Source organism: Balaenoptera musculus, chromosome 15 (assembly GCF_009873245.2).
Source record: "Balaenoptera musculus isolate JJ_BM4_2016_0621 chromosome 15, mBalMus1.pri.v3, whole genome shotgun sequence".
In the NCBI taxonomy this organism is placed as follows: Eukaryota; Metazoa; Chordata; class Mammalia; order Artiodactyla; family Balaenopteridae; genus Balaenoptera; species Balaenoptera musculus.
This window is the reverse complement of record NC_045799.1, coordinates 12,255,820-12,270,619: the sequence shown is the minus strand read 5'-3', so window position 1 is coordinate 12,270,619 and position 14,800 is coordinate 12,255,820. Positions and strand designations below refer to the sequence as shown.

Here is a 14,800-nt window from a genome sequence, read left to right as displayed (position 1 = left end):
TTGGAATCAGAAAATGTGAAATTTTAATGGGAGGGAGAAGTAATTGAAATTTGTAATCTCTCCCCTGCAGCCTCTGAGAAGTGCTGCATTTATACTTCAGGCTGAGCAGACACAGATTGAAGTTGGGCCAGCAGTGTTAAAATGGGCTCATCTCTGCCCAGGTACTGACTTGTGGGCCGAGAAATGAACGTTGTGCTTCTCTCTGGTTTACTTCTAGGATGTGGATCTGGACCGCCAGTCTTTAAGCAGCATAGATAGAAATGCCTCTGAGAGAGGCCAGAGCCAACTCTCTAACCCGACCGATGACAGCTGGAAAGCTAGACCGTATGCAAGTAAGACCACTTTCTGTATTGTTTTTGTATTTATTTATTTATTTATTTTAAATAGGTAACATGTTTACATGATTCAGATATTCAGAAGGTGCAGAAAGGTAAACAGGATATAAGCCTTTCTTTCACCCCTGGGCCTCAGTCTGCCTGTCCCTTCCCTCGTGGCAGCCAGTGTCACCAGTTTCTTATATACCTTTCTAGAGACATTTTGCTCATGTGCAAGCAAATGCATATCCACATACACAAGCATACAATATGTATCTATATTTATATATGAATTCTCCACTCCTTTTTATACAAATTATAGAATACTATGCATTATTCTTTTTTTACTTAATATAGCTTATAGATCATTCAAAATCAGTACCTAAAGTGCTTTCACACTCTTCTGTACTATTGTGTACATTGCCCCAGGTTGTAGATGTGCTATTATTTGCTTAATTCGGTTCCTACCTGGACGTTTATGTTATTCCTAGTCTTTTTCTGTTATAAACAATACTGCATTGAATCACCTAATACATGTGTTATTTGTGAGGTTATCTGTTCGGTAAATTCCCAGAAAAAAAGATTGCTAGGTTAAAAGAGAAAGTGCATTTGCTATTTTGATAGATAATTCCACATTGCTGCCTATTAAGGTTGTACCTATTTACGTGATCTCTGGGAATACGTAGGTGATATTTGGTATCTTTTGAGTAGTTTTAATTTGCAGTTTTCTAATTATGAGTGAAATTGAGCAGTTTTTCATGTGTTTAAGAACAATTTCTATGAGCTATCTATTCATAATCTTTGTTCATTTTGTATTGATTGTTGTCTTTTTATTGGTTTGGGTGGGGGGCTTTTTATGTGTTAGATATCCCTTTTCTGGATATGAGTTTCAAATTACTTTTACTGATTTACCTCTTAATGTTGCTTATGGTGTGTTTCCCTGTCTGTCATTTAAACAAATAGGTTTCACAGTTGCTATCAGCCAGGCACAGTACTGTGTGTCCCATGTGTGTGCTCTCATGTGATCCTTATGGTTGCCCTTTGAAGCGGTACTGTTTTACATTTGAGTGAACTGGGCCTTAGATGACATGACTTGCCAGTATGTAGTAGAGTTGGGATTCAGACCCTTTTGGCTGACTGAGAAATTGGAACTTTTCTGGTATTAGTCTGGTCTTCTGAAAGTTGTGGTGCCCATTATTTTTCTTCATAGCAGTTTCAGCCTCTTCTCGACATGCCAGTTTGTAGGTGTTCCCACTGACATTAAACTTCTGAAGCAGCACATTAGACAAAGCCCGGTGTGGTCACTGTTACCTTTTGAAGGCACAAAAAATATGGAATCCATTCAGGAGGCGCCATGTTGGAGACTGACGGGCTGCTCCTCTGTGTCTGCAGCGTAGCTGGTGTCTCTCCGGTGTCCAGGGAGAGAAGCTGTTTCCTCATCAGCCCCTGATAAAGGGGTTGGCTTGTGTGGGAGGGGCAAGTGGGCATTTCTTTAAATGGAACCACTGAGTGCAGCAAGATGTTTATGCTCTAAGAGATGCCTGGGGCTTGAGACCCCTGCCATTCCTCCAAGGAACCGTGCTTTGTTTCTCCCAGGCTCCCATCTCAGCCTCCCTTCTGGGCATGAGCTCAGTGAATAGAGCAGCAGGCAGAATCTCTTACACCACTTGTATTGTTTTTTTTCTTTTTCTTTTTGGTCCAAGATGGTGTCATTGAATTGGCATAAGTTAAATGTAAATCTGTTGCAATTCCACTGTATACTTTTTCAATTAAAACTAATTCTGGGGACTTCCTGGTGGTCCAGTGGTTAAGACTCTGCCTTTCCACTGCAGGGGCCATGGGTTCAGCCCCTGGTCGGGGAACTAAGATCCCACATTCCCTGCGATGCGGCCAAAAAAAAAAAAACTAATTCTGCATGGAGAATTTTTATATGTATATATATAATTTCACAGTCACTTTCAAAAGCTTGAAGATGACCCAACTCCTTGTTCTTATTTAATGTTTATTTAATATTTTCAACATTCTGATTCTTTAACAAGTTGAAAAGGAAGCTCTACTTTTACTGTAGTCAAACCAGCCAACACTTACAAAGTGCCAGACATGGACTGTCCCTGAGCCCAGGGATTGAGAAGATGAGACGTTAGTCAGAGTCTAATCAGTAGGCAGAAACCACACCAATAATTTGAACAGGGACAATTCTACATAAAGAATTGTTAAAAAAAAATTAAAAAAAAAAATAAAAAAAATAAAAAAAAATAAATTTTTAAAAATTAAAAAAAAAAAAAAGAATTGTTAACTAGTCAAAGAGGGCTAACCACTGAAAGAAGTAGGAGAAGACTCTGAGGGATATGGAAGCAGAAAATGTGGGAAGCAGCTACTACCTTCAGGGCAGACAGAAAGTGATCCAGGAACTAAGAGCTTAAATAAGCCGCACCCTCCTCCCCCCCACACCCCCCCCCACCGCCACCCCTCAAGACTGAGGTTCAGCCCTTTGGAGAGTCGGCTACCGCAGGAACCTGTAGCCTCTGTGGATAGAGCACAGTCCAGAGCTGGTCTGCAGGAGTGACCCTTCAGGCAGCAGAAAAACGTGCCAGAGGACATGGGACCGACATCGCTACCTACTCCCTCCCCGTCTTCAGGTCTTTGCTCAGGGAGCTCATTTGCAGAGAGAACCTTTCCTGACCAGCTTGTTTAAACTTGCATCCCCACCTTGACACCATCCCTACCATATCCCCATCCCTGCCTGATGTCCTCATCGTTTAACGTACTACATCTTAACTTAAGTAACTTGTTTACTGTCTGTCTCTGCCACGGGACCAGGGATTTTTGTCCAGCTTATTCACTGTTAATGCCACAGCATCAAGAACCATGCCTGGCACATAGTCGGAGCTCAGTGAATTCAGTACTGGCTGAGTCATTATTAGGGTTAATCTTTATCATCTAATATAGATCAGAAACTGTTTGCCAGCCTCCTCATCAAGTGCGTGGTCCAGTTGGAATTGATACAGACCATTGACAACATCGTGTTCTACCCTGCAACGAGCAAAAAGGAAGATGCAGAGCACATGGTTGCTGCCCAGGTGAGAGTGGCCTGAAGAAGGGCACCTGCGGGGAGGTTGTTCAGATGCAGTGGTGTGCTGGAGCCAGTGAGACTGGCTTGCAAGAGCCCAGCATGCTCATTCCTCCCAGGCCCACGTTCAGTGACAGGGTACTAGTAACTTAAAATTGGCCACGATGGGAGTATTTACACCGCTGAAATCACCGAACGCTAGAAATCAGGCATTTTCTCCCCCCGCCCTCACCGAGAGCTGGTTTACCACCATAGTACTGCTCGGACTCCACCCCCACCTTGGTGCTTCGAAAAAATGTGTCATTAATCGCAGGGACTGTTCCTTATAATTGATATACAGTTTAACCGTGAATCACTGAGAGGGAAAATATGTGGATAAAGGTACCAATTTTTCCTTCAGGAAGTGCACTTTTTTGTTTTCTGTGTGCAACCTTTTGTAGACACGGTTTGCTTGGAAACAGAATTTGGTGTCCAAAAGTTGGACAGTAACCTTACACCGTGGGCTGCAAACTTAAGTGCTTCAGGGGCTGGGAGATGCTGTGAGTGCGGGCGGCAGGCTGGGTGGGACAGTGGGAACCACCGAGCTTGAGGCCCGCTGGAGCCCAGCCACCTCCAGCTCCGGGGGCAAGTTGCTGTCAGGTGGGTCAAGCTGGGATGGTCTTCCAGTTTTTCAAGAGGAGTCAGAAATCAAGATTTTTCTCATATAGGACATCTCTTGTTTATTAAATACTATAATTATTGATCAGCAAAGTACATCTGTTGGCCAGATCCAGCACAAAGGCTGTCCTTTTTTGGTTTTTGGTTTTATTTTTTAAGTATACAATTCAGTGGCTTTAGTATATTCACAGAGTTGTGCAAATATCCCCACTGTCTAATTCCAGAATATTTTTTTAACATCTTTATTGGAGTATAATTGCTTTACATTGTTGTGTTAGTTGCTGCTGTATAACAAAGTGAATCAGCTGTACATATACGTATATCCCCATATCCCCTCCCTCTTGCGTCTCCCTCCCACCCTCCCTATCCCACCCCTCTAGGTGGTCACAAAGCACCTAGCTGATCTCCCTGTGCTATGCGGCTGCTTCCCACTAGCTATCTATTTTACGTTTGGTAGTGTATATATGTCAATGCCACTCTCTCACTTCGTCTCAGCTTACCCTTCCCCCTCCCCATGTCCTCAAGTCCATTCTCTACATCTGCGCCAGAATATTTTTTATCACTGCAAAAGGGAACTCCCTAACCATCAGCGTCACTCCCCACTCCCTCCTTGCCCCAGCCCTCAGCAACCATTAATCTATTTTCTGATGGATTTGTCTGATTCCGGATATTTCATATTACTGGAATCATATAATATGTGAGCTTTTGTGCCTGGCCTCTTTCACTTAGCATAATGTTTTCCAGGTTCATCCGTATTGTGGCATGTATCAGTACTTCATTTTTATATATGGCTGAATAATATTCCATTGTATGGCGGTACCACATTTTGTTTATCCATTCATCAGTTGATGGACATTTAGGTTGTGTCCATTGTCTGGCTATTATGAATAACGCTGCAGTGAACATTTTTATACAAATTTTAATGTGCACATGTTTTTAATTCTCTTGAGTATATACCTAGGAGTGGAATTGCTGGGTCATATGGTAACTCAGTGTTTACCTTTTTGAGGAATTGCCAGACTGTTTTCCAAAGCAGCTAGACTATTTTACGTTCCCACCAGCGATGTATGAAGGTTCCAGTTTCTTCACATCCTCACCAATGGTTGTTACTGTCTTTTTTTTTTTTTAATTATTAGAACCATCCCAGTGTGTGTGAAGTAGTATCTCTTTGTGGTTTTGATTTCCATTTCCCTAATAACTAATGATGTAGAGCATCTTTTGTGCTTGTTGGCCATTTGTGTATCTTTGGAGAAATGTCTATTCAAATCCTTTGCCCAGTTTTAAGTTGGGTTATTTATCTTTTTATCATTGAATTGTAAGAGTTTTTATATATTCTAGTTATTAGTCTCTTATCAGATAGATGTATGATTTGCACCTGTTTTCTCCCATTTTGTACATTGTCTTTTCAATTTCTTGATGGTGTCCTTTGAAGCACAAAAGTTTTTAATTTTGATGAAGTCCAAGTTACTATTTTTTCTTTAGTTACTTGTACTTTTAAAGTTATTTCTAAGAAAGCATTGCCTAATTCAAGGTCACAAAGATTTAGGCCTACATTTTCTTTTAAGAGTTTCATAATTTTAGCTCTTACATTTAGCTCTTTGATCCATTTTTGAGTTAATTATTGTATATGATGGGAGATAGGGGGTCTGCCTTCATTCTTTTGCATGTAGATGTTTAATTATCCCAGCACCATTTGATGTAAAGACTATTTTTTCCCCATTGAATTGTTCTGATAGCCATGTTGGAAATCTCTTGACCATAAATATGAGGATTTATTTCTGGATTCTCAGTTCTGTTCCATTGATCTATATGTCTATCTTTATGCCAGTACCACACTGTCTTGATTACTGTAGTTTTTTAGTAAGTTTTGAAATAGGGAAGTATGAGTCTTCCAACTTTGTGCTTCTTTTTTCGAGACTATTTTGGCTATTCCATGTCATTTACATCTCCATATGAATTTTAGGATCAGCTTGTCAATTCCTGCAAAGATGTCAGTTGGAATTTTGATAAGGATTACATTGAATTTATAGATCAATTTGGGGAGTATTGCAAACTCTGCCCTTTTGTAACCTCTGGCTTCTAGGGAGGGTTGTGGTCCATTCCTAGAGGGCTCAACAAATATAAAATCCTTAATTATGTCTAATAATCCCTAATTATTTTAGGCAACATGTTCAATAAAAATTTCTAGCATTCCATACCTATTTCTATGGTTTTTCCCTTCACATTTGAAAACACAGTTGTCAATCTTATTAAAGTTCATTAATCACCTGATGAGGCTAAAGATGCCCTTGGGCTTTGCTTAACAATTTCTTTCTTTTCAGTGAGTATGTTTTGAGACTCACACCTTCTATCACACGCACTACAGTTTGATTTTCTCATTTTCCAATTTCTTTATAAAATAAAAAGAGGACGGTGCAATCCTGTAGTGAAATAATTGGAGAAGTACACACTCCTGTTCATGCAATGAAGGCAGTACTGACAAAACTGAAACTCTGGCCAGCAAAGCCTGCCATCATGCAAGAGCTCAGCATATTCTTTCACCAGCCAATGAGCAGAGTCTAAATGGAAAACATTTCAGGGTACTGAGGAATGAAGTGTACCTTATAGAGAGGAGGACTTCTGGAGAGTTGTGATGATCTCTGTCTGATACCACAGTGTCCAAATCCGTTCCATCTTCTTTACTTAGCTCTCTTATCCTCCCCTCTCTAGCAAGACACGCTGGATGCAGATATCCATATAGAGACAGAGGACCAGGGCATGTATAAGTGCATGTCTTCCCAGCACCTCTTCAAGCTCTTAGACTGCTTGCAGGAGTCCCACTCATTCTCAAAGGCCTTCAACTCCAATTACGAGCAACGGACTGTCCTGTGGCGAGCAGGTAAGGGAGGAAGCACAGCAGATGCGACAGGTGGTCACACTGGTCACCATCCTAAAACATTAAAGCCTTTGGAAAATTCCTGGCATGGTACACGCAGCTGGAATAACTTACCAGATATTTCATGCTTGAGGGAGAGAGAAGGGAAATTTCATCCTAGTACCAGGAATATTGTCTGGCACATGGGAGACTCTCAGTAAGTATTTGATGGAAAAATGAATTGGTTGAGTTTAATTGATCTAGCAAGGGCAAGAAATTTTACATTAGGTTAAGATTGTACAGTTAGGGACTTCCCTGGTGGTCCAGTGGCTAAGACTCCACACTCCCAATGCAGGGGGCCCGGGTTCGATCCCTGGTTGGGGAACTAGATCCCGCATGCATGCTGCAACTAAGAGTCTGCATGCCACAACTAAGAAGCCGGGATGCCACAACTAAAAGATTCCACATGCCTCAACTAAGACGTAGCGCAGCCTAAATAAATAAATAAATGTAAAGTTAAGCATGATGATATAAAAAGTGTGGTCGTCTAGGAGCAACAAAAGCATTCGTACATTTTTTTGAGGTTTTTAGGGGTTTTCTCTCCCACGTGTACAAATAAATATATAAGTCCCAGAAGTGAGTGATATGTGTGTGCGTATAGACACACATGTATGTGCAGGGGTGATGGTAGGAGTCTCATTTTGTGAACTGTGTACAAAAGTGATACTTTATATAATTCTTGTACTGTTACCATTACTTGAATTTTCCACCAAAATGCCTATTTTAATCCATAATTCTAAAATGTCATTTTTCTCTATAGCTTTAAACTATCTAGGTGTTTTATGTCTTTGCCTGTAATAAGATTTTGCTTAGGGACTTCTCTGGTGGTCCAGTGGTTAGGACTCTGCACTTCTACTGCAGGGGGCACAGATTTGATCCCTGGTCGGGGAACTAAGATCCCACATGCTACGTGGCACGGCCAAAAAAAAAAAAAAAAGATTTTGCTTATAAGAGTGGTTTACACATCTCTGTGGCTGATTGGTATTGCTTTGTTTAAGAAAACGTGTTCTTCAGGGATGAGATACAAAGAAAAGGATACTTATGGAAGATTGTTCTGGCAGGTGTGTGTGTGGGATGGATTGGCAGAGGGAGAAGGGGTGACAGAGACGCACTGAGGAGCTATTTCAGGAACTGCTGTGAAGTTTTCATCTAGGGCAGTGGTCCTTATTTTCAAATGATAAAATGCTCTAATGGAGGGTCTAATTTGGAAGGCTAGAAAAATAAAATAATTATCATGTTGGTTCTCAAAAAAAAAATGTGTTCTTGTATGTGGTTTGTGAAAAACATCTAGCGAGTCAGAGCCATGCTGGAATTCTTAAGCACTGTCGCGCTTGAGAGGGTGAAATGAATGGCTTCACCGGCCAGTGAGCAGAGTCTGAATGGAGAACAGCTCAGGGTGTTGAGGAGCGAAGTGTACCTTGTAGGGAGGATGAGATGTCAGGGCTGCCTTGTCTGGTATCACAATTGAGCCGTATTAAAAATGTGAGATCTTTCAGTATTTCCTAAAGTAACTCAGTTAGTTTCCCATGTGATTTCTCAGCATTACCCTGGAAGTGTGCACTATTTATATGACTATTTCTGATCTCTAGGTTTTAAGGGCAAGTCTAAACCCAACCTTCTAAAACAAGAAACCAGCAGCCTGGCCTGTTGTTTGAGGATCCTGTTTCGAATGTATGTCGATGAGAACCGCAGGGATTCCTGGGAAGAAATACAGCAGCGACTTTTAACGTAAGAAGAATGATTTCTGATTAAATTTCTTACCTGTAATACACAGATGCTTCATAACAATACTATGATTTGAAAAGAGTAGGAGAAAAATACCTATATGCTGACACCCTCACCAACTGTTTTCCTTTTTGTTTTTTCATCCTATCTGGTTCTTCTATTTCACTTTTCTTAATGCCCTGAGGAGGGCAGGGCTTCATTTCTTCCATTCAACATTGCTTAAAGCACAGAAACATAGGCAGGGAAAAGTGCTCTGAGCTCAGAGTCATGCAGCCTGGATTGAAGTCCTGACTGCGTCCTCTTTAGAGCACTGTCAGCTCTAACATCCCACCATTCTTTCTTCCCAAGAGGAACATATTACAATCGTGCGGGTACCAGGATGTACTTACTTTGTGTGGAAATGCAGCAGTGGGCTGGCAGCGGATGGCATTGAGAGAGCCCCCTGCAAAGAACTAGATCTTTGCCACCCAGTTTCTTGGGCAACTGTGAGCAAGATGCTGTGTCTAAGCCTCCTTTCGCTCCTTTAAGATTTGAAAACATTAACATGCAGTGCTGGCAAACACGGGATAAAGACACTCACTCTCCGATTTCTGGAAATCAGGGGGCATTATATATATATCAAGAGCCTTAAAGTATTCAATCTCTTTCTTTGACTCAGTAATCCACTGTTAGGGAATCAGGATTCCCACACAGAACATTCATTGCAGACTTACTTATAAAGAGAAAAAACTTAAAGCAGCTTGACTGTGGAATGGATAACTACATTGTGGTATATCCTATGATAGAATATTATGCAGCCTTTAAAAATGAAGTTTTGGGGAGTTCCCTGGTGGCCTAGTGGTTAGGATTCTGGGCTTTCACTGCCGTGGCCCGGGATTCAATCCCTGGTCAGGGAATTGAGATCCCACAAGCTGCACGGCGTGGCCCAAAAAAAATAAAATTTTTTTTAAAATGAAGTTTTTTAAAAATAATTTTCCTTGATGTGGGAACATGCTCATAATACAAGTTTCACCACAAAAAAGCAGGATGTAAAACCATATATACTTGTGATTTTTCAGTAATGTTTTTTAAAAATCACAGACCAAAAAACTGGAATATTTCCTATTCCAGAATATTGTTATGTGTCTCTTAGGATGACAGAATTATGGGAATTTTTTTCTTTTCTATAATTTTTTGCACTTTTCAGTCGTCTTGCAAGGACAATATATGACGTCATAAGCTGAGAAATGCATTAATTAAAGAGGACATCAGCAGCTCATCTCAATTTACATCAGGCCCAAAAGAGAACTACCTACATAGTCTCATAAAGTTTCTCTAAAGGAGATACATAAATGTTTTTAGCACAACATGTTTTAAAAATAGCCGTTGTGTGCGATGTGGGAAAAGAAAGGCAGTTCATGGTTAACTGTGGGTAACAGGCTCTCGTGCTGATTGTGCTGCAAACCCTGATTGAGCCCCAGCCACGTGCCAGGCCTGCGCTGGCTAACGTTTAATGTACTTGCTTCATTTCATCTTCACAGCAGCCCCTTGAGTTTGGTACAGTTATTTATTCCCATTTTACAGCTGAGCAAACTGAGGCTCAGGGATTCGTTCAAGATGGCACAGCCAGAGCAGGTGTTCACTAAATACTCATCGCAAGAATAAAGAGTTCTTGGGACTTCCCTGACGGTCCAGTGGTTAAGACTCCACGCTTCCAGTGCAGGGGCCGTGGGTTCAGTCCCTGGTTGGGGAACTAAGATCCCACACGCTGCACAGCGCAGCCAAAAGATTTTTTAAAAATAAATGAATAATAAAAGAATAAAGAGTTCTTCACTCCATTGGAATGTGAGATGTTCCTCTTTTATTTGACATGTGCCCCCCCCCCACCCCACCTCTGATTCTTCTAGTGTGTGCAGCGAGGCGCTGGCCTATTTCATCACAGTGAACTCTGAAAGCCATCGGGAGGCCTGGACAAGTCTCCTGTTGTTACTTCTAACAAAAACCCTCAAAATAAACGATGAAAAGGTATAAACAAGTAATGTCTCCACTGGGATTTGGGTTGGCTTTTCATTGAGACTTTGAAGTAACTACTTTCCTCATTCCTCCAAGGATGGTTACATAACTAGCACCATTCTAGATGCATCGGAGAGAAGTTAATTAATTATGAACAATGGGTGCCCGGGGTTATTGGGGCTTTTTCTCTCAAAGAGCCCCAGCGGAGAAAGGCTGAAGTTGAAGCCAGGCAGGTTGCTGTTAAACAGCTACCGTGATTTTCAGTGTGGCTTTGTTGGAAGAGAGGGTTGAGATTGTGAAACACTGGTTTAGAATTGGAAACTTGATTTACTAAAATGAAAGTTGACTTTGGTAGCAAGGTTGTCCCCAAATAGTTTGTGTTAGGAGTTAAATATAATTAAAAGAAGTTTTAATTTGCAAATTTTTTGCACCTACTTTATAATAGCCAGAAAAAACACCAATATTATTTGCAAGAAGTTCCAGGGTGAGATGAATACTTTTGAAAAACTAGTGCCAAAAAATAGTTCCATGTCTAATTTTCTCTCTCTCTGTTTCTCCCACCTCAAGTTTAAAGCACATGCTGCAATGTACTACCCCTACTTGTGTGAAATTATGCAGTTTGACCTGATTCCTGAGCTCCGAGCAGTTCTGCGGAAGTTCTTCCTAAGGATAGGTGTTGTATATAAGATATGGATTCCAGAAGAGCCATCCCAGGTACCAGGGACCCCGTCACCAATATGGTAGCCCTGGCCCCTCCCGGCCACTGCTGCAGCTCTGCAGCCCTGTCACCACGCCGCCTCTGCCTGGCACATCTCGGGAAGGGTCAGACCGTAGAAAGTCGGCATCCTGGAGCTCAGAATGGCCTGGATAAAGACGGTTCCATCAGAGTCCCTGACTGAGGCGTTGTGCTATTTCCCTAAACTGTTGCACACCCAGTTAACACAGTAGGTGGGGAGTCAGTCTCATCTCTGTCATTCCACTTTACCGATTGAACTGCCTGTCACATCTGTCATTGCACTTGCCGTCATTCTCAAGCAAAGTCCCACGATTGGCTGTAGATGTTCTGTCAGAGGAAGTCGCTCTCCTTGATGATACTGAACATAGCTGTATAGGTTCGTGACTATTAGAGAGTATGTTAATAAAATTTCTTGTAACGGCTAAGTGCCACCTAAAATATGCTGGGATCTTTTGTTGTTTGAGTGTGCTAGAGAAGTTTGAGTGTTTTTGTCAGTTGTGAGTCAGCTGTAGTTACATTAGTTTGGGGAAAGGTAGGGGGAAAAGGGTTGGGGTTTCTTTTGGGTTTTTTTTTGTTTCGTTTGTTAACGTCTGGGTGATTTTTAAAGCATTTGACAAAAAAGATATTACTGAGGATTTGATTGAAGGCAGAGTTTAGTAATTAAGTTAGAATTAAGAGCTTGCAAGGTTTAAAAAACAAATGTAGTGCCTCCTGGCTCTCCCTGTTTTAGTAACTGGGGGAGAAAAAGGCTATAGGAAAAAGTCAACAATTGAATGAAGATGATAAGTCTTCATTGAAGTAAGTATTTGTGGAGGAGTATTAAAATTTCCAGAATACATTGTCCATCTAATCTATGAAGCAGTAACAAAAGTGAAGTAGTAATTTAAGAGAATTAATTTATATCTGAGTAGCCCTTTTCTTTGTACCTCGGGATAGTGAGTGTACCAGCGGTTAGTGTCCCTGCTTGGGCACCGTCCCCACGCAAGGTCCCTCCAGAGAGAGGGGCTGGGGGCTCTGCGTGAGAAGGGTGGCTCCTGTGAGCCTCCCCCAGCCACGTGTCATGGGTTGAACCCGAGCAGACCTGTGCTGTTGTGGGCCAGCACAGCTGACCGTGACCTTGGCAGGAGGTGGCCTGCGTTCAGTGCTTCCGTTAATTTGAACCGAGGAGCTGAGTTCTTTGGAAGGGTTACATTCTGGGGTCCCTATCACGTGAATGACGGTGCAATACTCTCAGCTGCAGTAGAACTGAATTCTGGTGCAGCTTGTGTGGAAGCCGGCGGTCTAGGAACACAGCCCGAGGCCTGCAAGCAGTAGATGTGGGAGCTGAATTTTACTCTGAGTCAGTGAGAAAGAACACAGGCTTCATCTCTGCCCTCTCGTCCCCTGCTCACCGAGAGCAGCACTCAGCGTTAGAAGCGTTGCAGGGTTATTAAGACATGGAGACTGCTCCCTGCGCCCTGTAGTCCTGTAAATTGGGTTGTGTTGATGTCAACTCTGGTGCCTTAGAAGTTAGTAAGTTGGGAACCTATCTAAACAATTGGATAGTTTTTCTTTATAGAGAAGGATTTCTGGTGCTTTTGTTTACTAAGAGACTGATTTCTTACATTTTTTGTGTTCTAACAGCCTTGAGCAATGTGTGGTTTTGGCCAGCAGTACTCTGTCTACTTTCTTCTTTCCTCAAAAGTGTTTTAATTTCTCTACCAAAGAAAAAAAAAGAGCAGGTTTAGGTTTTTACGTTATTTACATACACGAGAGAAGAGGGGCTACGGAATTTAGCAGGAAAGGACATGCTAAATATTTTACCGTGAATGGAAAATGTCAGCATGTCTGACGTCCTGGTCCTGGAATCCGTTACGTCTTTACGCTGCAGCATGGACCCCACATGCTGAGACGGCCTCGCTGGTACTGTGGTGGTCACAGCCTCCGCTAGTCAGCCGTCTCCATTAACATTTGCACTAAAGGTATAAATGGGGAGCATGCGGGTTTGTTCATACTTACATTTTCTGTCCAGCTGCGTCCCTAGGTGGAGATTCTTCCTTTCCTTCTGAGGTTCTTACGTGACGTTTTCTTCACTGAATGTGACTGCAAGACTTCGCCCACGTGTTCCTGCCTTCTCTTTCATTCATTTTTGCCCCCTCTGGCAGAGTAGGAAATGTGTAAGCGCGTTTTGTCACTTGCCGAAACATTCAGGTTTGAATTTCTTTTCAGCTGTGTTTTTTAAAAGATTCGATATTCTGAATAAGGCATTTGAATTGTACCAGCGTGGACTTTTTAGAAACTGGATGTAAAACCATTTAGGGTGACTTTTCTTGTCTGTGGACTGTGACGTCCAGAGGAGATCCCTCACTCCCAATGGTAAAGCCACTCAGCCCGAGTTCTCTTTTGTGACGGATCTGTTCTAGCGCACGGTGAACGTGGCTTGTGCCACTCACACACCAGTGAAAGGGGTGTGTGTGCCCCTGCAGCACCGGGCCAGGGGCCATTCATTCACAGGGTTATGGAGAAGAGCGACACATTTCCAAGGCCTTATTTCTTTCTCAGCATGCTTTAAGTGTTGATTTTTTGTGCTGAGTCTCTGGAGAAGTTTTTGTTTGTTACAGGACTGCTGCCTTGAGCAGTTTTGTTTTTCTTCATTGTCCTTTAGGGAGATCACCAGCTTTGGCATCTTAACAACAAACGGTGGATGGGAAATTTTATTTCTAGTATGCATCTTTAGAGTCAAATACACCTTTTCCCTGTTACTCCTCACGTACAAGCAAAGAACATACATAATGGGAATTGTATAATAATATCTGGAAACAACATTTTCCTCTGAGAGGTGACTTTTGTACAAAATGCAAAAAAAAAAAAAAAAAAAAACCTAAACTTTCTCGTCATTCTTTTGTGATTATGGCTATACATTTAGTAGTCTCTATAGTTATTAAAGGAACCTGCTGACAAATGCAAGTATGGCCATCTCATTCAGACGTTTGTTGTTATGATGCAAATGGGTATTGGTTTAAATAGAAGCTGGATCCTTAATACTGCATTTTCTGAATTCTGTTTTAGTATTTGTGTTAAAGTACACATAGCTTGAACTCACGTGAAATCTTGGAGTTTTGCTATCGGCAGCTTTGTAGTTTGGGAAACAAAGAAACCAAAGCCGAATATTTAAAAGAATGACTATATATGGAAATCCTTGCTCTCAAAAAAAGACACTCATCAAAAGTGTAGTTTTTCTCAGTGTTCTAATTTTTAAAAAATTTTATCTGCATATTTGCATCAAATATTTCTTTATGTGCAAATGTATGTTTTACCTCCTTAAAAATGCCTAAAAGTTAGTTAATAGCTACTTTCGTTTAATCTATACACGATGATTAAGTGCATTTAATATTGGTAATTTAATGAAAAGC

The 14,800-nt window shown here is 41.5% G+C and overlaps 1 protein-coding gene across 2 annotated transcripts in view; it reads left to right on the top strand.

The window, feature by feature from the left end:
• The window catches only part of ARFGEF2 (ADP ribosylation factor guanine nucleotide exchange factor 2), a 100,267-nt gene extending 85,939 nt beyond the window's left edge, over positions 1 to 14,328 (top strand). The window contains exons 34-40 of one of the 2 annotated variants that reach the window (XM_036825423.1): positions 218 to 332; positions 3,264 to 3,394; positions 6,751 to 6,919; positions 8,545 to 8,683; positions 10,567 to 10,684; positions 11,240 to 11,386; positions 13,420 to 14,328. In XM_036825423.1, the coding sequence (XP_036681318.1) occupies positions 218 to 332; positions 3,264 to 3,394; positions 6,751 to 6,919; positions 8,545 to 8,683; positions 10,567 to 10,684; positions 11,240 to 11,386; positions 13,420 to 13,431 (831 nt within the window). In that variant the 3' untranslated portion in view covers positions 13,432 to 14,328. Of the gene's footprint in view, positions 1 to 217; positions 333 to 3,263; positions 3,395 to 6,750; positions 6,920 to 8,544; positions 8,684 to 10,566; positions 10,685 to 11,239 lie in introns of both variants that reach the window. The other variant, XM_036825422.1, reaches the window with a different exon arrangement.
• Positions 14,329 to 14,800: the final 472 nt, after the last annotated feature.